The sequence below is a fragment of the Engraulis encrasicolus genome, chromosome 1 (genome assembly GCF_034702125.1).
Source record: "Engraulis encrasicolus isolate BLACKSEA-1 chromosome 1, IST_EnEncr_1.0, whole genome shotgun sequence".
NCBI classification, from domain to species: Eukaryota; Metazoa; Chordata; class Actinopteri; order Clupeiformes; family Engraulidae; genus Engraulis; species Engraulis encrasicolus.
The window spans coordinates 950,396-975,395 of NC_085857.1; the positions used below are offsets into that span (position 1 = coordinate 950,396).

The 25,000-nt window shown below is 44.6% G+C and overlaps 2 protein-coding genes across 2 annotated transcripts in view; both read left to right on the plus strand.

Moving 5' to 3' along the window:
- Positions 1 to 25,000, plus strand: part of LOC134446315 (alpha-1,6-mannosylglycoprotein 6-beta-N-acetylglucosaminyltransferase B-like) — a 207,429-nt gene that overhangs the window by 10,954 nt on the left and 171,475 nt on the right. The gene's annotated exons all lie outside the window — the stretch shown is intronic.
- Positions 7,767 to 10,671, plus strand: LOC134454954 (uncharacterized). Its single transcript, XM_063206300.1, has 2 exons — positions 7,767 to 10,330; positions 10,545 to 10,671. Exon 1 carries the CDS (start codon positions 8,088 to 8,090, stop codon positions 10,326 to 10,328), a length of 2,241 nt encoding a protein of 746 aa, XP_063062370.1. The 5' UTR covers positions 7,767 to 8,087; the 3' UTR covers positions 10,329 to 10,330; positions 10,545 to 10,671.

Consider the following 25,000-nt stretch of genomic DNA (forward strand, 5'->3'; position numbering starts at 1 on the left):
CCATCCCCCCTGGTCTCCTCTGCCTCGGTCTCCACCCCCCCCCCTCCCCACCCCAACCTGGTCTCTCCCCCCCCCCCCCCATCCCCCCTGCTCTCCTCTGCCTCGGTCTCCACCCCCCCCCCCCTCCCCACCCCAACCTGGTCTCTCTCTCCCCCCCCATCCCCCCTGCTCTCCTCTGCCTCAGTCTCCACCCCCCCCCCTCCCCACCCCAACCTGGTCTCTCTCCCCCCCCCCCCCCCCCCCCCCCATCCCCCCTGCTCTCCTCTGCCTCGGTCTCCACCCCCCCCATCCCCCCTGCTCTCCTCTGCCTCGGTCTCCACCCCCCCCCCATCCCCCCTGCTCTCCTCTGCCTCGGTCTCCACCCCCCCCCCCCCCCTCCCCACCCCAACCTGGTCTCTCCCCCCCCCATCCCCCCTGCTCTCCTCTGCCTCGGTCTCCACCCCCCCCCCCCCCTCCCCACCCCAACCTGGTCTCTCCCCCCCCCCATCCCCCCCTGCTCTCCTCCTCCTCCTCCTCATCCTCCTCCTCCTCCTCTTCCTCCTCCTCCTCCTCCTCATCCTCCTCCTCATCCTTGTGCCCCCTGCTGTGTGGTGTGTGAGGCTGTGGCTCTGCTCTGCTGTGCTCTGCTGTGCATGGGGCTCTGGCTGTGAGGCCACATCAAGCTAACAGGCTCCCTCCTCCCTGCTGTCAGGCTGGACTGGACTGGACTGCATCATTAGCTCCACGGATCAAACACTGTACTCTTCACTTGCTAGCCGCCCGGCACTCAAATTGTGACTGTGACCGCCCGCCAGCCAGTCTGTTTGCTCCATGGATCAAACACTGTACTCTTCACTTGCTAGCCGCCCGGCACTCAAATTGTGACTGTGACCGCCCGCCAGCCAGTCTGTTTGCTCCACGGATCAAACACTGTACTCTTCACTTGCTAGCCGCCCGGCACTCAAATTGTGACTGTGACCGCCCGCCAGCCAGTCTGTTTGCTCCATGGATCAAACACTGTACTCTTCACTTGCTAGCCGCCCGGCACTCAAATTGTGACTGTGACCGCCCGCCAGCCAGTCTGTTTGCTCCACGGATCAAACACTGTACTCTTCACTTGCTAGCCGCCCGGCACTCAAATTGTGACTGTGACCGCCCGCCAGCCAGTCTGTTTGCTCCACGGATCAAACACTGTACTCTTCACTTGCTAGCCGCCCGGCACTCAAATTGTGACTGTGACCGCCCGCCAGCCAGTCTGTTTGCTCCACGGATCAAACACTGTACTCTTCACTTGCTAGCCGCCCGGCACTCAAATTGTGACTGTGACCGCCCGCCAGCCAGTCTGTTTGCTCCATGGATCAAACACTGTACTCTTCACTTGCTAGCCGCCCGGCACTCAAATTGTGACTGTGACCGCCCGCCAGCCAGTCTGTTTGCTCCACGGATCAAACACTGTACTCTTCACTTGCTAGCCGCCCGGCACTCAAATTGTGACTGTGACCGCCCGCCAGCCAGTCTGTTTGCTCCATGGATCAAACACTGTACTCTTCACTTGCTAGCCGCCCGGCACTCAAATTGTGACTGTGACCGCCCGCCAGCCAGTCTGTTTGCTCCATGGATCAAACACTGTACTCTTCACTTGCTAGCCGCCCGGCACTCAAATTGTGACTGTGACCGCCCGCCAGCCAGTCTGTTTGCTCCACGGATCAAAAAGCACTGTACTTTTCACTTGCTAGCCGCCCGGCACTCAAATTGTGTGACTGCCCGCCAGTCTGTTTGCTCCAAGGATCAAACGCTCGAGTCGAGACCCTCCCTCCCTGGCCATGGCCTACTTTTCACTCGCGTCGCCACAGCCAACACTCGAACAGTGCGACTGACCGCCTGCACCACTTATGAGTTTTCACTGTACTGTTAGGAGCCACTGCTTTGGTACACAGTGAAAACATGCAGTGCTATTTCAACACTTAGAGAGCCTTTTGGGACCAAATACACTTTACACTTTATACAGCCCACTAAATTGGGCCACTTGTTTTGCATATAGGTGATTGGACACTACCTACATGTTACATCAACTCTAAAGTCTACAATATGTAGGCTACTGTGCACCCACCGTGTTTCCTTGACTCCGCAGTGATGTATGATGTGAAGGCAAGCTGCAGATGAACATGCAATCAGCTTTATGTTACTGAGTCTGCAGTCTGTCATCCAAGACTCTGGGCTAAAGAGAATTACTGTATTAGCCTGGTCCTGACCATCCCATAATACTACCATTTCATTTCCTTGACCGGAAGTACGTGGATGGCTCGCGAGGCTAGGTTTGTATGCAATCTACATGTATATTAGTGTTTCTCAACGGGGGCGGTACAGCCCCCCCATGGGGCGTTGGGGAGCTCTAGGGGGGCATTGGGAAGGATGCAGCTGAGAGGGGGCGGTGCTTAGTTGCCATCGGGGTGCATTAGTCCATTTCATTTTTTAACACACTAAGGGGGGCGTTGTCAGGCTTACGATCAGGTCAAGGGGGTGTTGGGGGGCCAAGGGGGCGTTTTCTCAAAAAGGTTGAGAACTACTGATGTATATGATAATAAATAACGAATTGAAAAATATTACATTCGGCAAAGCTCATGTTTTTCATAAGGAATGCATGTATGGCAGAAATTGGAAAAATGTCAAGCCCAGGCTTAAGCACAGGTTGTTGTTACCATCCATCACTGGGATTTTATGCTCAGAGAGCAGGACCGATTGAAATTCCATATTTCTCTCTAAAAAAAAAAAAAAAGCCATAGGGTGCGTTCCAATATGCGACCTTGCTTCCTCCAGTTGTGCTTGTGGCCTCGTACCAGGAAGTAATTTGTCGTGATGACATCACTGACAACCAGGACTTTGAACCGGTTCTAGGAACGAAAACAAAAACCAGGAACTTTTTGTACTTTACAGGGAACAGAAACGAAACCGGAAACGTTATTATTTTTTATGTTCTGAAACGGGAACACTTATTTAAAAATAATGGTAACCGGTTAATACCGGTTAATACCGTTCCTCAAAGTCTATTATTTTCCTGTGCACGTTATCATGACGGCTGAGGTTCACGTCCTGTGTGACATTCTCTGACTGAATGGAGAGAGAGCTGTAGATTACAAAGTCTTCACTCCACATCTTAATTAAGAGAAACCACTGTCATACAAAAGGACAGAGTTTGCATTGCATTATTGTAAGACATTGCAGGGAAGCACGTATAAAACGCACAGACAATGTTCAGCGTTATTGGGCATCCATGGCCGCTTCAAATATGCACAAACTCACAATGTCCATCATAGTGCTCTCTGTGACCCAAGTCAGCGTGGAGCGCACATTTTCATCATTGAGGTTTATTCTCTGCTTCTCCGCTTAGGTCATCCCTGAATGACAAAATTCTGGAGGATATTCTTTTCATCCGCTTGAATAAACAGTTTTGAGTGTAGGCTGACTCATTTGCACTTCCGTCTTTCTTGGTTAACGTCAATTAGGCCTATGGGGAGTAATCAGCTGACAGGAACGAAATTAACCGTTCCGGGAACAATATTTTTTGGTTCTAACCGGTTCGGGAACGTCAATTTATTGGTGGAACTCAGAACCGAAAACGTTATAATTCCGTTTCTGTTCGGAACGGAACGTTTGGAAAAAAATAGCGGTTCAAAGCCCTGCTGACAACAGCATTATATTTCAATATCTTGCAAAAGCTCACTTGTAAAGTATTTTTCTCATTTGCAATTGGGATAATGAATGAAAAACGGTCCCCCAAAAGTTGCTGTGGCTAGGCTGACAGCTGGGAAAGTTTATTGTTTTCTCCACGGAGGAGGGGCCAGGAGGTGGGGCAAGGCCACAACCACAAGTGGAGGAAGCAAGGTCGCATATTGGAACGCAAACATAATCACACACTGCCATTTAAGGGCTTTCTGCAGAGAGACCAAAGTGTTATATTATTGTTTGGTGAATGTATTGAGCTGGGGGACTCTGCATGGCGGCCAATTGGACCTCGCTGTGGGTTTTGGTAGTAATGGCTTCTCACAGCGGCCACTGTTTTTGGTTGCGATAGTGATGATGATGCTGGTGTGCTTTGGAGATTGAGGAGATGGTGTGTGTGTGTGTGTGTGCGTGTGTGCGTGTGTGCGTGCGTGCGTGCGTGTGTGTGTGTGTGTCACGTTTAGGCTGGTTTATCAGGCCTCGTATGTACAGTACAGGCCAAAAGTTCGGACACATGGACACACCTTCTCATTCAATACACGTTCTTTATTTTCATGGCTATTTACAGCAAATGTAGATTCTGGCAAGGGGGGCATCAAAACTCCTCAACGAACATGGCTGATTACTTGGCGTGAGATTCTACAATGTACTGTGTAAATAAATACCAATGAAAATAGAGAAAGAATGTATTGAATGAGAAGGTGTGTCCAAACTTTTGGCCTGTACTGTGCTGTATGCGTTTCTGACAGCGCTGGCTGGACTGGGGCATGGACCCCTATAACTGGTGGACCAATTGGTAAGGAAATACAAAAAATAGGCCCGCCGGGAAATAACCTATTACCAGTCCAAGCCTCTGAATGTGCAATCATCATCTATGAAACTGCTGCAGCTGCTTAGAGGGATGACCAGCATATATCATATACTGTACACGTTTCATACACGTGAAAACAAAACAATCCTAAAATCACTAAAATATATCATATACTCTACACGTTTCATACACGTGAAAACAAAACAATCCTACTGGTTCATATACTGTACACGTTTCATACACGTGAAAACAAAACAATCCTACTGGTTCATATACTGTATGCGCAAACAAAGAACAACGATCACTAAAATCCTGAACCATAAACAAGCAGTTTGCAAGAATGAGTGTTTGAAATTAAAAGGGTTCCTGTCCAATATTACAGTGAACAATTGAGCCATGTAGAGTGTAGAGAGATGATCACGGTGTGTCTACTACATGATGGACGGATCAAACCAGAGTGGGAGAGGGAAGGACTGGCCAAGTGTCCATCTGTCTGACATTGAGAGTCACTGCTCTTGATCGTCTAATCGCTCAGTTGGTGGAGGCTGCTGCTTGGATGTTTGAGTTGCGCTCATTTGGCACTAAATTACCGTAAGTATATTCCCCTGGAGAATAGCAGTGGAATCAGGAAAACCAAACTCTGTGTGTGTGTGTGTGTGTGTGTGTGTGTGTGTGTGTGTGTGTGTGTGTGTGTGTGTGTGTGTGGGTGTCTGTGCGCGCGCGCGCTCAAGGAAGACAGTGATTTGCGATAGGCCTATTTAGTGTAGATAATAATAGCATGCTTGTACTTACAGTAGATTTTCCTCCTCCTTCTCCTCCTCCTCCTCCTCCTCCTCCTCCTCCTCCTCCTCCTCCTCCTCCTCTTCCTCCTCCTCCTCTCTCCTCCTCCTCTTCCTCCTCCTTCTCCTCCTCCTCTTCCTCCTCCTCCTCCTCCTCCTCCTCCTCTTCCTCCTCTCCTCCTCTCCTCCTCCTCTCCTCCTCTCCTCCTCCTCTCCTCTCCTCCTCCTCCTCCTCCTCCTCCTCCTCTTCCCCCTCCTCCTCCTCCTCCTCCTCCTCCTCCTCCTCTTCTCCTCTTCCTCTCCTCCTCTCCTCCTTCTGTCCTCCTCCTCCTCCTCCTCCTCCTCCTCCTTCTATCCTCCACCTTCTTCTTCTCCACCTTCTTCTCCTCCTCCTCCTCTTTCTCCTTCTCTTCCTCCTGCTCCCTCTCCTCATCCTGCTCCTCCTCTTCCTTCTCCTCCTTCTCCTCCTTCTCCTCCTTTTCCTCCTCCTCCTCCTCCTCCTTTTTTCCATGCAGTTCTGCTCATGGCTCACAATGTAGACTTGTGTGCACCTGTGTGTGTGTGTGTGTGTGTGTGTGTGTGTGTGTGTGTGTGTGTGTGTGTGTGTGTGTGTGTGTGTGTGTTAAATTGGCAGGGAGTGTGTGTGTAATGGGGCATCACCTGAGATATGGGACAGAAGTCAGTTCACACACACAGGACCCATCTGCTCCTGCTCCTGCCACAGACCTAACCTAAGCACTGCTTGAGGACACACACACACACACACACGCACGCACGCACGCACACACACACACACACACACACACACACACACACACACACACACACACACACACACACACACACACACACACACACACACACACACACACACACACACACACACACACACTATTTTCCATGAGACTGTAAGTAATTATTTGTGAAGGCAACTTGCCCAACGCAGATTACAGCGGAAATGGAAATGGGTAGAACTCAAACCTCAAAATGTTGATTTGGTACAAATCTCTCCAACCTTTCAAAATGATAGCACACACACACAGAGGAAGCGTTACACACAGATGGACAAACAACTAGAGAACAGTATGCACCCATAATAAGACGTTTTTTTTCCATCAGGCGAAGTCCAAATAGTCAAATACTGCTGGTAGTATGTCTCTGTGTTCTTCAGTTTAAGTGCAGCCGGGCAGCTGGGGAGTTAACATCTGTCACAGCTTGAAAAATACTGCAGAGCAAGAATATGCCATTTAGCTTGTGCTATAGTCTAATAGAACCACCCAAATGGCATAATACTAAACATACTTTGCACTGAGCATGGTCTGAATGGGACCGAAAGTTTGCATTGTTCTCTTGGATAGCACTTTTTTTTATTATTTTCGAAACATGCAGTAATAGGACACTATTGCATCGGCAACCAAGGTGTGCGAGTTCCCCTTACGTGCTCCTATAATGCTAAACATAGCCAGCGACTTCCTGACAGTCATCATAACCCTTTCTTAACCCCTCCCACCTTCATCAGTCCAACACTCCTCTGCTGGCCCTCATCTGCTTTCAAGTCGAATACAGTGGGCTACATGCATGTAGGTGTCCCCTTATTCCAGGGGGTGGGGAACCTTTATCATGCGAAGGGCCACTTCGAATTCCATCAAGGGCCGTAAAAGTCCTCCGAGGGCCGTAGAAGTCCTCCGAGGGCCGTATTATGAACGCAAACCAAGATTTCCCTCTGCACTTTAGGCCTATATTGAAGGCAGCCCAGCCACCTTTAAAAAAGACCCCACCTTCTCTAGGTCCCCTGAATATCATTTAATTATATTTACAAATGCAATCTCCAAGAGTCCTTTATAAAATATGCAATATTTCATGTGAAGCTGCATAACATTAAAATGATATAGGTGGCCAAATAAAACAGCCACAAACAGCCCTCGAGTCTTAGGTTCCCCACCCCTGGCCCTCGAGTCTTAGGTTCCCCACCCCTGGCCCTCGAGTCTTAGGTTCCCCACCCCTGGCCCTCGAGTCTTAGGTTCCCCACCCCTGGCCCTCGAGTCTTAGGTTCCCCACCCCTGGCCCTCGAGTCTTAGGTTCCCCACCCCTCTGGCTTATTCAGTCACAGCTCATCTTTTCCTGCTGCTGTGGTTGTGTGGGGTGTGAGGCTGCATCCTTAATCACTGTGGAATTGCTGGTCAATAGCAGAGGCCACTGCACAGTACAGGGGTGCCTTTCTCAAAAGAGAAGTTGTGAGCCTGTTAGCAACTGGTAGTTGCCAATGGGAAATTGCATTGAAAACGACAAAGTAGCTAATGTAGTAAGCAACTTTGGTTTCGAGAAATGCACCCCATAACGGTACACACGGAGCAGCAAAGCACAGGGCCTGGCTGGCAGACCCGGTGCGGAGGTGCTGTGTTTATTATCAGTGTCGGCTGCAAACTCAGGCCCGGCTCCATGGGCGGGCCTTAGGGGGCCAGGCCCGCCCACTGAGTGACGTAGGCCCGCCCACCCACGGAGTGACGAAAAAAAAAAAAAGTGACAAAAAAAAAAAAATCCAGACAGACTACTATAAAGGGCATAAAAAGAAAGAATCATTGATTTAAAATATTTTAGATTATTAGATTTATCTTAGATATTTAGATTATTTTTCCCATGATGTGGGTTGAACGGAAATGCTCCATACCCATTGTTCACAAACATTCGGAAATAACGTAGGCTAGCCAATCATAGAACTGTCAGAAATGAGCGCGAACGTCAGTGTCAGTGATAGCAACGAAAGCAGGCTAAGCTAAAAACAAAACAGAAATAAGATCATGGATATACGAAGATTCCTCAAAAAGTCTGTGGAGGTTAACGATTCGTATGACAGTCATCAGGCACCTGCGCCGATCCAGCCTGCAGTGCCTGCATCTGACCAAGGAGCGTCTGCTGACTCCAGCTCGGAAGATCTTGGTACTGAAAAGCCAGCCCAAGTAATTCTTCAGACGTACCCTAAACGTCTTTTCTCAGGGAAACCTAGATCCTTCAGTACCGACTGGTACAGAAGCAGAGAGTGGCTGGAGTACTCCGTCAAAAGAGACGCAGCGTTTTGTTTTCCCTGCCGTAAATTTCGTACCTCGTCGTCCGCGGACACGACATTTACTCTGAGTGGGTTCCGGGATTGGAAGCATGCCGTGGAAAGGGGAAAGGGACTTAATAAACACGGGGATTCAAGGGACCATCTGACCTGCGAAGCTATGTGGAGGGAGAAGGAGAAGAGAAGGGAAACTGGTCAAGAAATATCCACCCTACTCAACGACGATCAGCTGGAGCGGAACAGGTATTACTTGTCATCCGTAATAGATGTCATAGAATTCCTGTCCGTAAACCAGCTGCCGTTCAGAGGTGACCATGACTCCTTTGACAGCAGGGATGAAAGTGGCTGTGGATTGTTTTTGTCTCTCTTCGAATACACCTTGAGAAAAGACCCCAAGTTAGCCAAGATAGCCCTAACTATGCCACGCAACGCTAGATACACCAGCCACGAAATCCAGAACGAAATAGTTGACATTATGTCTACTATGGTGACGGAGCACATCGTGCGGGAGGTCGGAGAATCCTTCTACACCATTAAGGCCGATGGCACGCGAGATCCTACTGGGAGAGAGAACATTTCGATCGTTCTGCGCTACATCAATGGTCTCCTGGAGCCAACTGAACGCCTTCTGACCATCGCTACATTGGATGAGGGGGATGCTGCCACACTGACGGATTGCATCATTGGCGAGTTGACCAAAGCAGGATTAAGCCCACAAAAAATCATCAGCCAAGTCTATGACGGCGCCTCCCTGATGTCAGGTAAACATGGTGGAGTGCAAAAGCTTCTGCAGAGAAAATTGTGCCGTGAGATACCCTATGTGCACTGTTTTAATCACCAATTACATCTGGTGATCACCCACGCCCTGTCGGGAGAGCAGCTACTGGTGGATTTTTTTAATGCATGCAATATGCTTTACAAATTCTGCCGTAAACCAACTGTGGCCATCCTCTACAAGGGCGAGCGATTGAAGCGGCTCCTAGATCAACGGTGGACGGGTCACCTAAACACCGTCTCAGCCATTCTTCAGTCCTTTGATGACCTCGTCGCATTGCTCAAAGATATCGACGGGAAGAGAAGTTACGGTGCTGAGGTGCGCGTCGAAGCCTCGGGGCTACTGCGCATTATGGCTGAGCCGAGCTTTCGCTTTATTGCTGAGATGGTTCACCGTATACTCTCATTCCTGGATCCCCCCAATGCCATGCTGCAGAGAGAGGACATGGATCTACTCACTGGCGCACAACTCGTCAATTCAGCGTGTGCTTGCATCGAGAATCTGCGGGAGGAAACGGAATTCAAGGCCCTATTGGAGTGCTGCCAGGGTACAGAGCCGGTGGCGAAAAGAAGGCGCACGCTGAACCCAGCGTTTGACATGTATGTCGTGGAGGCCAGAGTGACGCAAGACGACCCAAATAGCGAAGACCAACTGCGAAGGTTATTCTTCAGCTGCATCGATGCTGTCTGTGGGGAAATCAAAGCGCGTTTTGGGGAGCGCAACTGCACCATCATGCACGGACTGAAAGCCTTGGACCCAAATGATCCCACTTTTCTGGACATCTCCAAAATACGCCCTCTACTAGCACTCAGCAACACAACCGCTGTCGACACAGAGTTCACCGTTGCGAAACAATTCTTGCACGGGAGGATGGAAGACACATCTCCACCTGATGGGGGTGAATGGACGGCGAGGAAAGTTTTAAAACATTTCCACCCAGCACTTGAGGCTATGCCAGGCGTGATCACAGCTCTGAAACATGCTCTGACTTTTGGCGCAAGCACTGCTGTCTGTGAGAACTCTTTTTCCACTCTCAAGAATGTTTTCACCGACCACAGACAAAGCATGCTGCACAAACGTAAGGCCAATTTAATAAAACTGGCCTTCGAGAAGGACTTGACCAAAAAATTCAGGGACGAATGGAGGGACGCTGTCTTGCGAAGATTCCACGCAGCTGCACATCGTCGCCTACCACTTTACTGAGGGTGAGCTTGAGTTTTTAAATAACTTCATAATAGTTTTACTTAAGTTGTTGTTGGTCAATCAACACAAAGTAGGCTATGGGCTAAAAATATAGAACTATACAAAAATATAACTCTTAAATAAAGTCTATATGGGTGGGTGCTGAATAAGTAATGACACCAAATATAGGCCTACATAACACTCACTAATCTGAAAATAATGTTTACTCATGAACAGATAAAGAAGACCATGCCAAGAACAACGAGCAGCATCCCCAGCAGCATCCCCAGCAAGCTCTGTGTTCTGTGACACACTCACAAGGGTGTAGGCGGATCGCTGCCCTAACACACACACACACACACACACACACACACACACACACACACACACACACACACAAGACACGCTGAACCAGTGGAAGACACGCTGTACCAGTGGAAGAAGTACCAGTAGTGGACAGTGATTCTCAAACTATGGGCTGTGGCCCTCTGTGTTCTGTGACACACTCACAAGGGTGTAGGCGGATCGCTGCCCTAACACACACACACACACACACACACACACAAGACACGCTGAACCAGTGGAAGACAGTGAAGTGGACAGTGATTCTCAAACTATGGGCTGTGGCCCTCTGGTGGGCCCTGAAGGTATGGTAGGTGGGCCAGAGGTCCTAAATATAATATACTCACATGTTGTTTAGTTCTCGTATGTCTTGTTTCCAGAAACGTGAGTACACTTATTTGGAGTTCTTATGTGTTATAGTGTACTATTGGGCAGGATTTATGCACAGGGGAAAAAATTGTGTCTGAATGATTAATTGAATGTTGTTTAGTTTACAGTAAGTTATATCACGAAAGTGAGTACACCCCTCACAGTTTTTGCAGATTTGTGAGTATATATTTTCATAGGAAAGCATTACAGAAATTTCACTTTGACATAATGATTAGTGACCTTCTAACAACATATTTAACCGATTACATTTCTTGTTCACTCAGAAAAAAACAAAATAGGCCTACATCCATTAATGTTTGAACATGTACTCACAAAAGTGAGTACACCCCAGATTAAAATCCGGTAGAGAAGGGGCTGTGTTGGCTCGAATCGTCTCGAAATGAAACAAATGAAAAGGGATGAAAGGGGAGGTCATCAGTGTGCGTTTCAACCTTTCTTTGCATTGAACTTTTACATTTTCAGTCTGCATCTGGCTTGAATAGATTGGTGTGCGATTTGAATGCAATCCTATGGAGAATATCATGATCTGCTTCAGTAGTCACAGTGCATGTTGATATGCATGTTTCTTTTAGGTGTATTTCAGATTACCAATGTTGACAGCATCCATGCATCCCCAAACCATGTCAGTCCCACTACCATGCTTGGCTTTTGATAGGATACACTTTTTTTTGTAAAACTTACTTGTTTACCACCACACATGCTTGACACCATCTAAAGTATATTTGTTTATCTGGGTCTCTTCAGATCACACGACATGGTTCCAGTGATCCATATCCTTGGTCTGTTCATCTCTCTTGAGACCAAGATAAATAAATTTGCTTTAGATGGTGTCAAGCATGTGTGGTGGTAAACAAGTGAGTTTTACAAAAAAAAGTGTATCCTCTCAGTAGCCACGCATGGTAGTGGGACTAACATGGTTTGGGGATGCATGAATGCTGTCAACATTGGCAATCTGAAATACACCTAAAAGAAACATGCATGTCAACATGCACTGTGACTACTGAAGCAGATCATGATATTCTCCATAGGATTGCATTCAAATCTCACACCAATCTATTTAAGCCAGATGCAGACTGAAAATGTAAAAGTTCAATGCAAAGAAAGGTTGAAACGCACACTGATGACCTCCCTTTTCATTTCGAGACGATTCGAGCCAACACAGCCCCTTCTCTACCGGATTTTAATCTGGGGTGTACTCACTTTTGTGAGTACATGTTCAAACATTAATGGGTGTATTTTGCTTTTTTCTGAGTGAACAAGACATTTAAGCGGTTAAATAAGTTGTTAAAAGGTCACTATTCATTGTGTCAAAGTGAAATTTCTGTAATGCTTTCCTATAAAAATGTTTACTCAAAAATCTGCAAAAACTGTGAGGGGTGTATTCACTTTCGTGATATACTGTACTTAAGTGTACAGTCATAGGGATAAGTTTGTACACCCTTTAGAATCTCACATTTTAATTCAAATTGACCATTAAACATGGTCTGATCTTAACCAGAATCACATGAATGAACAATTTGTGTCTGCTTCATCTAATACTGCCCAATCTATTGCATGTTATCATATTTTTTATTGACCATAACATGTAAAAATTCACAGTACAGCAAGTAATAGTCTTGTTTGTCTGAAAGTATGTAATTACCCAGCTTTGTAGCCCAGGGTGTACAAACCTTTTCCTATGTCTGTATTGCAGTGAAGTTGAAAAAAGGTCACTTGATTGTTACTTGATGTTAATTACCTTCAGAGGTTTGCCTGACCATGATTCAAGAATGGATTGTTAACAATACGCACTGCCGTGAAGAAGAAAACACCTACTTGAATGTTGTTTGGTTAACTGTTCAGGCTACTATATATTGCCTCCCTTCAGAGATTTTCCTGACCACTTCATGATTCAAGAATGTATTGTTAATACACACACGCAGGGTCGCTGCCCTATTGTTTAAAAAAAAAAGAGGAAAAGGAGAATACTTAACTATTTACCTGTGAATGGACTCAAAGTAGTTACCTATACCAAAATAATTGCACTAAAAACTATTCTGTCTGAAAGCTTATTGAATGCTGTTTACTTTAATGTATAGGAATGCATTTGTGAACCAGGCCTAGTATGTTAAGTTTAGCCTACTGTTAATTACCTACTGTATATACAAAGACATGCCCGACCATAGGCCTAATGATTTATACATTGTTTTCACTTTTATTTATTTTTTTAAAAAGATGGGAGATATATTTTCGAATTGTGACAAATAAAAACCCAAGATTCACTCAGTGGATGCTGGTCTCCATGATTCAGTGAACTTTCAGGTTGCACGAGTAACAAGTCAGTGGGCAAAAGTATTTCACTGATTATTTCCTAAGTTAAGTTATGGAAAAATGTGTGTCCCTGGAAAAACAAAATCTTCCTGTATTTAGAAACAAAAGTGTGGTTCTAATATTGAGCTGAAACAGGACACAATTTGGTTAAAATGCAGGAAATTGCATCTAAAAAATTCAAAATTTTCTGGGGGGGGACCCCCAGACCCCCCGTCTTAATGGGCCCCCCCAGACAACCGGGAAGGCCCACCCAATAGCATTGGGCTGCTGCCGGGCCTGTGCAAACTGCTGATATCGGAGGGCTCATTGTGCGCTCTAGCTGAAGTGTTTTGCCTCACAGGACCTTTCAATTACTGTATGGGTGGTGTCTCGTATAGTGGCAAGATAATATAGACAGGCCAGCGGTATACAATATGCATGTTGTGAATGGAACAGATGTGCTCCTATTATGTTGTGTGAGTGCACACATTAAGGAGTGGTGGTGTGTTATCGCTGTGTGTACAGTAAATGGGTTGTGTAGGGGGTGGTGTGGGGATGAGGGGTGATGGTGGTGTTGTTGTTGTGGTTCAGGATAAGACGTACATTATACATTCTATGGGACCAACCAATTCCAAAATAGCATTTGATTTGCTCCATTGCTGCAGATGTGTTGTGATTACTAGCACTATCTTATTCTACAGCTGTCCAAAAATGTGTCAATCCATACCTCATTTCATTTTAGAATCAAAAGTGATGGCAAAAGGGATTTATAGCAATTTTATCAAAGATTTTCTTAGTTCCGAGTAGACTGATTTAATTACAATATATCAAACACGATCATGGCTATTGTGGAGACACAATTATCGCAGATGAATTGAATGAATGAATTTATATGTCAGATTTGTATCCCTGTTGATGTTTGATGATATAACTTTAAATCAAATGACATCCCTCCTCTTCAGATCCTTGAAGAAACATGTGCATTTACCGTAAGGAGCTTCTGCTGCTCATATCAAGCCAATGAGTTTGTGAGTTTGTTTATACAGTAGAATGAGAATGTAAACACCAGCTTATACATTTGTCTGGAAGTCAGTATTTTGTCCTTTCTCAAAACCTATACTCTTTGCTGATCTCTGCGGAATATCCAATCACTGGGTGAGACTAATTAGGCAGATACACTTGGAAGTGCACGGCACTAGGTTTTGAGAAAGGCCCAGTGGGTCTAAAAACAGCCTGGAGCTGAGTTTGGTGTGCCTCAGTGGTTATGGAGGATGTGGAAAGGGAGACGTGAGAGTGTTTAGCTGGATGCCTTATCTAGTGCCAGCATTCCCGAGCCTCCATTCCTGCCACAGCCTCCATCCCTGTGTGCTTCTGCACTGTGCCTGTCCCCCATTATCCTTGTTATCCCCTCTCAGCTGCTTGCAGAGCTTTTGTGCACGGCTTGCCTTCGCCAGTCTCATCGCTCTCTCTCCTGGTCTAAGCTACCCCACCCTACCCCCCACCACCCCCCCCCTCCCCCCCCCCCCCCCCCCCCCCCCCCCACCCCATCTCCTGTGGCGCGATAGCAGGGCTTGCTCTCTCTCCTGGTCTAAGCCCCCCCCGCCCCATCTCCTGTGGCGCGATAGCAGGGCTTGCCAGGATGATGAGAGGGCTTAAGGGGTTCTGGCCCGTAGCTGCATTCACTTGCTGGGGAGGTATTCACCCCTCAGATTGGGGTGCTTGAGCATGAATGGAAGAGACATGATAATGGGTGTGTAAGCGCTTTTTGACACCTGCACGCATGCGCAGACACACACTCACATGCACACACGCACACTCAGGTAGAGAAAGAGAGAGATAGAGGCATGTATTCATTTTTTCTCTTGGCTTGAATCAAATTACATGCAAGACTTATTTTTGAACATTTCTTTTTGGTCTTTTTGGCTTTCATTTTAGATTTGTGCTTTGTTGAGGATAGTTAGAAGGAAATGAGAGAGAGAGATGGGGATGCATCAGGAAATGAGAGAGAGAGATGGGGATGCATCAGGAAATGAGAGGGAGAGATGGGGATGCATCAGGAAATGACATTGGGCTGGAAACGAACCTGGGTCCCCGGCGTAAAGTTCGTCAAACAGTCTAGCAAAAGCAAAGAGGAATCCGTCTCCATGGAGGATGGGAGATGGTATATGAGTTTACTCTGCCATGTAAATTCATTGGAGTAAAATTGTGCTTTATTAGCATGACTGTTACGATATAGTGTGTGTTGCAAAAGCATACTGATGTTTTTCAGCAAGGTACAGACACTCACACTCACTCAGACCCCTACCTCCGAAACCCGAACATTTGTGAAGGACCGGTGAAGTAATTTGTGGGCAGTCAGCCAATGCCACCCTTGTTTTGCTCCGCTGTCTCCAGGTCAAGGATCACTTGAGTCGCCCCGCTGCCCAGGTTGTAAGTGGCAGCGGTAATCATTGTCTTTGGCATGGCACCACCACCGCTCGGCCCCTGGATGGCTCAGCCGTTATAATTCAGGACCCATCAATCAATATTGACAACTAGATAGTTGTCTGTGGATTACGGTTGTTCAGCAAGGTGCAGACACACACTCAAACTAAGGAAGACTCTGCCTTTGAAACCTAAACATTTGTGCAGAACCGGTGAAGTCATTTTGGCGGCAGTGATCCATGGGCCACTCTGTTTTGCTCCAGTGTCTCTGGGCTAGAGGTTACGCTGGTTGCCATGCTGTGCTGTCCAAGTGGCAGCGGTAATCATTGTCTTTGGCATGGCACCACTACCACTCAGACGTTCGTTTTTCAACCATGACGCCCCCGACTGACCCCCTCGCCCCCTTTTCTCTGGGTGGCAAATGAGAAATGTCAAAGGCTTCCTTTCTGCACTGCAATGGCTCTCATGCTCGGCTTCACCTCCTCTATTCTCCCCTTCACTGCTCTGTGACAAGGGGAGAAAGCAACCTCTTTCTTATTACAAATGTTGTCGTTGTTGTTGTTGTTGTTGTTGTTGTTGTTGTCGTCGATTCGTCGATGTTGCTGCAGCTGCTGCTGTGTCATTCAAGTGACCAGTCTGGAAAAGCTCGTTATCCTTGAGGACCTTTCGAAATAAAAGCTGTGGTGGCATCTTATCATGTCTGATCACCTGTTCTGATTTTTGATGGGCGGTTACACACCAGATTGATATAGAATATAAGGCTTATGCTCTTTTACTGCCATCCCATTGAAGCCTCTTAATGCATACTGTTTCTCCAGTGAAATGCCTTGCTATTTGTTTCGAATAAGTGCCACCATCTAACTATCATCCTATGACATTACACAAGTCATTAGAGATACATGATAAGTCATTAGTGACAAATGATGACTTATTTCATTGTCATTCTGGTAACTACAAAAAAAATCTCATAAAAGGGACATGCTGTATCTTAAAGCAGCTGTTTTATCTAGGACCTTTTCCCAAGTAAATTTTTCTCAGTGAGAGGTTCTTCAATATATGGAAATTTAGATGCAGAGGCAGATGTAGATGTGTAATGCTTACTCATGAGAGATAAATAAAAAAAAAGGGAGAGACAGTGAGTGTCAACGACAGAGGAGAGAGGTTGAAGGTGAGCATTGTTTGTTTTCTCCATCTGTTGGCCTAAAGCTTTGGATGAGTCACAGATTTTTTTTTTGCATTTTCCTCCCCCTGCAGCCCTAATCCCTGCTGAATCTTTTATGGTGGTAGATAACACAGGAGATTTGCTGACAGGAGAGACGACACTGCAGTAGGAAAAAAGGTCGGGTGAAATAGGGAGATAAAACGAAAGATAAAAACAAATAAAACAACAAAAACAACCTTTCAAGCAGAAGAAACCTTTGGTGTCAGAAAATACTATGAAATGTGCGGAGGACGTGTTTGTGTGTACGGGTAACGGGTTTGTGCTTGTGAAGTTCTTGTCAAAATAAAGGGCTGCAGAGTTCTTGACAGAGAGTGGAAGTAAAGTTGGTTTGTTCTACAGAGGAAAGAGGCAAAGCCCTGGGCTTAAGAAGTTAGCAAAGTATACTTAAAGGGACATTGTGTGAGATTTTTAGTTGTTTATTTCCAGAATTCATGCTAGCCATTCACTAATATTACCTTTTTCATGAATACTTACCACCACAATCAAATTCTATTATGACAGGAAAAACTGCATTTTTCATACATGAAAAGGGGGATCTTCTCCATGGTCCGCCATTTTGAATTTCCAGAAATAGCCATTTTTAGCTGCACAAATGACTGTACTTGGGCCATACTAGAAAATATTAGTTTATTACTAAGTAAACTTTCATGAAAAGATAAAATTTGGCAAGAAACAGCCCAGTTTCAATGAGCAGCATGGTTGCAGTACCTTTTTTGACCATTTCCTGCACAGCGTACCTTTAACTTAAAAAAACTCTCAAATGTGCAACAGCAAGTGTGTGTGTGTGTGTGTGTGTGTGTGTGTGTGTGTGTGTGTGTGTGTGTGTGTGTGTGTGTGTGTGTGTGTGTGTGTGTGTGTGTGTGTGTGTGTGTGTGTGTGTGTGTGTGTGTGTGTGTGTGTGTGTGACCTAAAATGCTGTTGCACTGTCAGCCGAGTCCTCTCTAACTCCAGCCAATTGAGACGGCCGCTCCCTCTTGTAACGAGCTGTGGGTTTTTTCTCTATTACTGTCAGACAAGCACTTTGGGTTCGGTGAGTTTCTGCAGATTTTCTTTATTCATAACTGCTCCATAAGAACAGGGCAACATCCCAGCGATAGAACATCATTCTCGCTGATCTTCCAAGGTAGAATGCGCATTCGGCTGTGTCCTCTCAGCGCATTTATACTGTGAGCACACCCAGCCCCATGGCCCTATACAGATGTTAATTAGGTCACTCACACCTCAGCTGAGCTGACACTCAATACAGATCACAATGCTTACATACTGGAACGATATATACATATAGTCATATACACATCTCTCAATATTCCTGCATAGACATGTACATATAATAATCTGCATATGAATCATATAAGATAAAATGTAACCACATAATCCCCCATTTTGAGTCTCAAAAAGACTCACAAGGGTTAAATTTTTTTATCTTATATGCCTTCAATCTTCAATCTTCAAATTTCAAATTTCAATTCTTAAATCGTTGGCGAAACCTTACATCTTGCAAAAAACCCCATTCTGCCAATTTAAGGGAAAAACAAGACGTGAAGGGAAAATTCCAACGATGGCTTCATTTCAATATGACAGCCCTGCATGTTCAGTTAAGAATTGATTTAACATGACTTTGTAACCATTCTGCATTAATTTTAACTGGGTACTGTAGGCCATCTGCAACCCTTAACCGTGTTACAGTGTTACACATTACATTATGGTTTATGTATCTATGATTAACCCATGATTCTGTTGACCATTCTACATTGTCTTGAGTTTCACTAAATATTTGATTAGTTATATGTTTCTTCGCTATTTGCTTATCAATTTACTGTCTTCAGACTACCAGGAATATCCAATCATATCATTTCACAAATACTTTGCACACACTTTGTCATCCTATCAATGAATATGAAATATCACACTGTTTCCACTCAGCTATTGCCGTGATTTGACCTCTAATGAATTATTCTGTTGTTATATGCTTCATGTTTACATTGCTAAATAATCAAGTTGTGTAAGTGGCAAGAATCTGACATTCTGTACATTTACTCTGATTGATATGGCACCTCGTCTTGTTGTCAGAACTTAATCAACTTTCTCATCATAACATTCCTAGCTGATTCATCCTGCTCTTTCAACAGTTCAAACACAGTTACACAATTTCATTCACTGATACTGTATGTCCATGTTCTTGCTTTCTCTCACTGCGCCATCCTCCATGGCTCAGTCGCAAAGAGTCTATTGTTCTCTGTGATGTATGCAATTTGGCTTGCTGTTGTTTGTTGTCTCATCAAAGTGCTAATGACCGTTAATCCTTTCTTAGCTCCTTTCGAGGTTGAACATTTGTGTTCCCAAGTGTTGTGTTTCGGTCGCTTTCATGTGTTAAAGATTTCTGAAGTCCTTTGAAATGTATGCATTGTCTGATGTTGTGTTCCTTCGTTTCCACTTCGAAGACAGCTCCCCCATTTCGACAGTAGATGTGCCCAGTCTATTTGATGCTTTGTTAATTCACTTTGAATCCCTCCTAGTTTTGCCTCAGGTGTGAAATTTCTTCCTTTGTTGAATTGACCCCCCGAGTCAGCCCACGTAGACTGTTGTCCTGTGTTCTTCATCTTGATTAGCTTTCCGTTGTAAATGACTTGCTGTCCGCCTGGTGGGTTTTCCAGCCCCTGGTCTGGTCTGTCCTGGGTACTGGCCTCCTGGTCTGGTGGCCCCACCGTCTGGCTTCTTCTTAGCTGGCTCCCATCGTCATTGTTAGCTGACTGTCTCCTCTAAGCCCCATCGTCTCCTCCCTAGGATAGACCTCTGTCGCTCCGTTGTAACCCTCAGTCACTGGCCACCATCTCCGCCCTGGTCGATCTGTAAAGACACAAACAGCGAGCGCAGTATCAATTCTTTGGATAGACTATCTCAATTTCACACTCTCATTCATTAGCCAACTCAGACATACACAATCTAACTGTACAATCAAATTAATTACACAATTCAATCTCTAAACAATTTTAATTCCTATCTCATCTACTCACTTTTATCATCAATCTAAACAATTTGTTCTCTACTCTCCAGTCAAATTCTATAGCATTCTCCCTTTTCTCAGCAGACAAAACACTTCCACCCTTTGTCCATCGCAGCCTATTATCATAATCCTATTTAGGCTAAGACCTTCCTGTCTTCTTCATTCACTCCATGCTAAATTGTTTGTTAACTTTGAGTTCTTTCAGTCCCTTCTTCCTTTCAAATGTTTATCAGCCAACTTTAAAAGTCTAAGAACCACTTCAAACCAGTGATAACACACTTGCCCATAGGGCCCCCGCCAGTCTGGGAGTTCCCCCACACCTGTTAAATCACACTGGGTCTCCACACTCTAGGCAATTAACCACTCCTAGCCCCCTGGTCATCAATGTATTGCAAATATATGTTAAGTATTCTCAAGTCAATCTTTCAGTTGCCCGCAAATTAACATCCATTGCTTTCTTTAATTCTTCAAGATCAGACATGTTAATGTTTTCCTTCCAGACCGTCACCCCTTCTTGACACATTCATTTACATTTATAAAGACACTCACAGACCTCTTCCATGCTGGGGCAGAAACAGATCTCTCTCACCCAAACCAAGTACCCTTAATTTTCAGCGACTTCTGTTCCCATGTTTCTCCTTTTTTATTTTATTTTATTTTATTTTTCCCACAAGGAATATTCCATTCCATTCCGCTCTTCTCAAATGAAAATTTAAAAGCTAGTTCCGGCTTCCAGCTTCCAAACAGTCACTTCAGCTTCCATCTCTCTTCCCATTGCCATGGTAATTAACCCCTAGTGGCCAAACAGAGTAACACACATCCACAGAAATTTACCTTTTCTCCTCGTATGATGTTAAAATACCTTATCAGTTCACACTGCATGCATTTTCACCCCAATTCAAATTTCTGCATAGCCATTCTGACTTCCACACTTCCTGCTAGCCTATATGATTTCACATTCAACCCAGTCAAAGCTTATTGAACAGATGTCACATACCGCCACAACCACCAACCAATTTACTCGCCATGTCGCCACTCAGTTAGCTCCCACTCTTTAGCCACTCTGTTAGCTTCCACTCTTTAGTTACCTTGTGCTCCACTTCATTCCTTCTTCCATTCTTATTCTATGTTTCAAAGTAGGCTATCTTTCTATCTTGCTATGTATATTATAATCTGAAATAATTCCAGCCAACACAGTCTATATGGCCTCTCAGCCCTTTGCTTTTCATCCCTACCTGACCTGTTCCTTCTACACTCGATATCTCCATCCAAAAGAAATCATTCTTTCCATCTATTTTCACACTTTCAAAAACCTTTTACTTCTCTGTACTTTCTTCTCATCTTTCAATCCAATCATTACCTACCAGCCAATCAATGTTTTCTCTCTCTTTTTTTCTTTTCTTTTCTTTCTCCTTTCTTTCTCTTTTTCTCTCTCTCTCCCTCTCTCTGATATCACACCATATCCAGAGCCACACAAAATTACACACACACATACATTCTTTTTGTGGATCCACACACACACACACACTGGCATACTCTCTCTCTATCTCTCTCTCTCTCTCTATGCCCAAATTCACATACAGCAAAAATTATTAACTTCCACTATTAAAATTACACCAGAGGTTGATCCATAATTAAAATTATTTTTCATCTTCCGACGGGGAAAAAGCTAAACATCTTCACCTAGTATTTAAATTTGTCCATACAATTATTCCTCTGCTCCTTGAGTAATGCCACACACACATAGTAGGCCTATCATACACACCGAGATCTCTCTTCCATGGATTCGTGCCTGTCCTATATCAATAATTATATTACATAAGATCATCCGAAACCATAACTATCAGCGCTTCATTCGGCCCGATTCTCACAAAAATACGACTGCCCATCATACGTCTTTGGGTTCGACCACCTATCGCATGAATGCCCTTCAGAATTTAAACACTGCTTTTAAGGCCACATATTTCAGTGTGCAGTGTGCTACCCTAGTTTACGCAACTCTCCCTCCCCCAAAGAACAATATTTTGAGCATCTATTTTTGCTGACCGTCCAATTCATATCCAAAAATGAGCCTGTCCAACCTAAGACCTTGAAATCGACCACCTACCACATACGCCGTTCATATTGTACACCGCTTCTAATAGGCCACATAAAAGTGTGCAGTGCCCGCCGTTTGTATAACTCAAACACTCCCTCATCCTCGGTAATACGCTGGATCATCCATTTTTGGTTTCTTTATTTCCCCCAACCTCATCATTTCAAACAACTGTACATTTCAGCTTAACTTCCCACTTCCTTAGCTAACATAATACAATTATTTGAAATAATTACGTTATTGGATTAACGTTATTGGAATCTACTCACCGGGCCCAGAATGCGGTCCGACTTTTGCCGTCGGCAGGTCTTTGATGAACTTCTTCCAGTAGGTTTCTTCCACTTCTTACTTGGCCAAGTTTTTTGAGATGTTGTCCTTCCTGGAATAGTCCATCTTTCCCCTGTCTGCAGCTCCATCATTATCCCACTTCTGACACCATTAAATGTGGGTATTTTCTCTATTACTGTCAGACAAGCACTTTGGGTTCGGTGAGTTTCTGCAGATTTTCTTTATTCATAACTGCTCCATAAGAACAGGGCAACATCCCAGCGATAGAACACCATTCTCGCTGATCTTCCAAGGTAGAATGCACATTTGGCTGTGTCCTCTCAGCGCATTTATACTGTGAGCACACCCAGCCTCGTGGCCTGCCAGGCCCTTTACAGATGCTAATTAGCTCACTCACACCTCAGCTGAGCTGACACTCAATACAGATTACAATGCTTACATACTGGAACGATATATACATATAGTCATATACACATATCTCAATATTCCTGCATAGACATGTACATATAATAATCTGCATATGAATCATATAAGATAAAATTTAACCACAGAGCCTTGTAGAGCACACGCACGCACACACGCACGCACGCACGCACACATGCACGCACGCACGCACACACACACACACACACACACACACACACACTGACAACAACTCGCAAGAGACAGCAGAATGATGGGCTGTGGAATTGGGACTCAGCATTTAAGGAGGGTTTTTTTGTGCTCTCAATAATGTGAATTTTATGCACAACTCTCTGTAGCTAAATGCTTTTCTGAAGCTGAACGTAGGTCACATTTTTAGAAGCCATACGCATATATACAGATGAAGAAATGAGTTGGAAGAACTAACAACTCTTTGATGTCATTGGACAAAGCTCACAGCATATTTCCCCATTTTTTGCCATCAGATGATACATCTGTGGTAATGATTTCATGCCTGTGTATGAGACAACAGAGGGTTCAGAGGGCTTTTGAAGTATAGATTTTGTGAAGGCAAAAGGGAAGAGTTGGTTTGAAGTTGGTTTACTTCATCTCCTCAAACTATTTCCTGTTTGGTAGCTGATTGGAACAGTTTCAAGTAGAAACTTGAAACACTCTTGTGTGTTGGACCCTACATAGATACGGTATAAACTAATGATGTGTTTTGATACTGTAATCAAAGCAACAACATACTGCTACTTTTCCTTAATTAATGGTTCAGAGTATTTTTTTGGTGAACTTAATAACTGGCAGCATGGCAATTAGGATATATTTTTGCAGGCCTAATGGCAACACTATTTTGCCAAGGAGTTACTAATGCTTGTTACAGGCGTGTCACAACAATTAGGGTTAGGTTACATTGCTAAATTTACCGGTAAATGATCTTTTTCAGTCTCTTGTGTTTGTGCAGTTTACCTTTGATTTTGTTTTACTTTTTAAGGCCTGCTACTGTATATACAAATAGATTTTAATAGTTAAGGTTGGATCTTTGCAGTGTAGGTCAGAACATACGTTGTGAAACATTCATGAAAATGTGAAACCGTCATTGTATTCAGGACTTTAGTTGTGCGCCGCAGTGCATGGCTACAATGTCAGTTGGATTCGGTTGAAAGCTTCAAGTCAAGTCAAGTCAATTGTATTTATAAAGCACTTTAAAATACAACAGAGGTAGCTGTCCAAAGTGCTGGACAAGTAGGAGGACTTGAAAGGAATCTTTCAACCCTAGAAACACATAGATATACTTGAGGACATAGGACAAAATACAAATACCACTTGCCAAAAAAAAAGAAGAGAAAAGTCACAATAAGATCTAAAATCTGAGCATCATGTAGAACAAAAAAAAAGGGGGGGGGATAGGTTATGTTATAGGGCAAACCATAAAAGGACAGTTTCATAAAGACACATTTTAAAAATAAGAAAAAATATAAAAACTAAGGGGCTGATCAACATTTAAGAAGAAAGAATTAAAAAACATGATCTGACATTACATGATATGACCTGTCTATCTAAAATCAATGTTGATGTTCAAAGCTGTATGCAAAACAGAGGATGTGGATGTGGTTTGTAGAGATTATTCTCTATCTCTCTATTGATGTCAGTGATATCAAAGCATGCCAAGTCTCAGCGTGCCAAGTCCCAGACTGGCATAATGCATAATGCTAGTGTCCTGATGCCCGTTATGAATAATGTAATGTGTGTGGTGTGGTGTGGTGTTGTGTGTGGGGGAGGGTCACGCTGGATGTGTACATACTGTATATATGTACTGTAGTGGTCTACTTCCCAACCTTCTTTGTGTTGTGTACCCCCTAATATATAATATAAGCCTTTATATTGTGCCATGAGTACCCCCTAACCCAGTGGTTCCCAAACATTTTCCCCTGTGCACCCCCTTGCACATTTCAATGTGGTTCGCGCACCCCCCAAGTCAATTTATGGTGTGCTGATGGCCACGCAAGTAAGGATTTACTGCGCAATCACTGCACATTATGCACAGTCGTTTTGGGGAATCCTCTTTTCCAATAGTCAAGGAGTTAAACTGCACTTCAGATGGATCCTTCCAGCATACAATTCATTCATAAAATTAAAAACAAATTAATATGCATTAATGCTAGATATAAAACACACATATCCACCATTGCTCTATTCAGCTCGCGCACCCC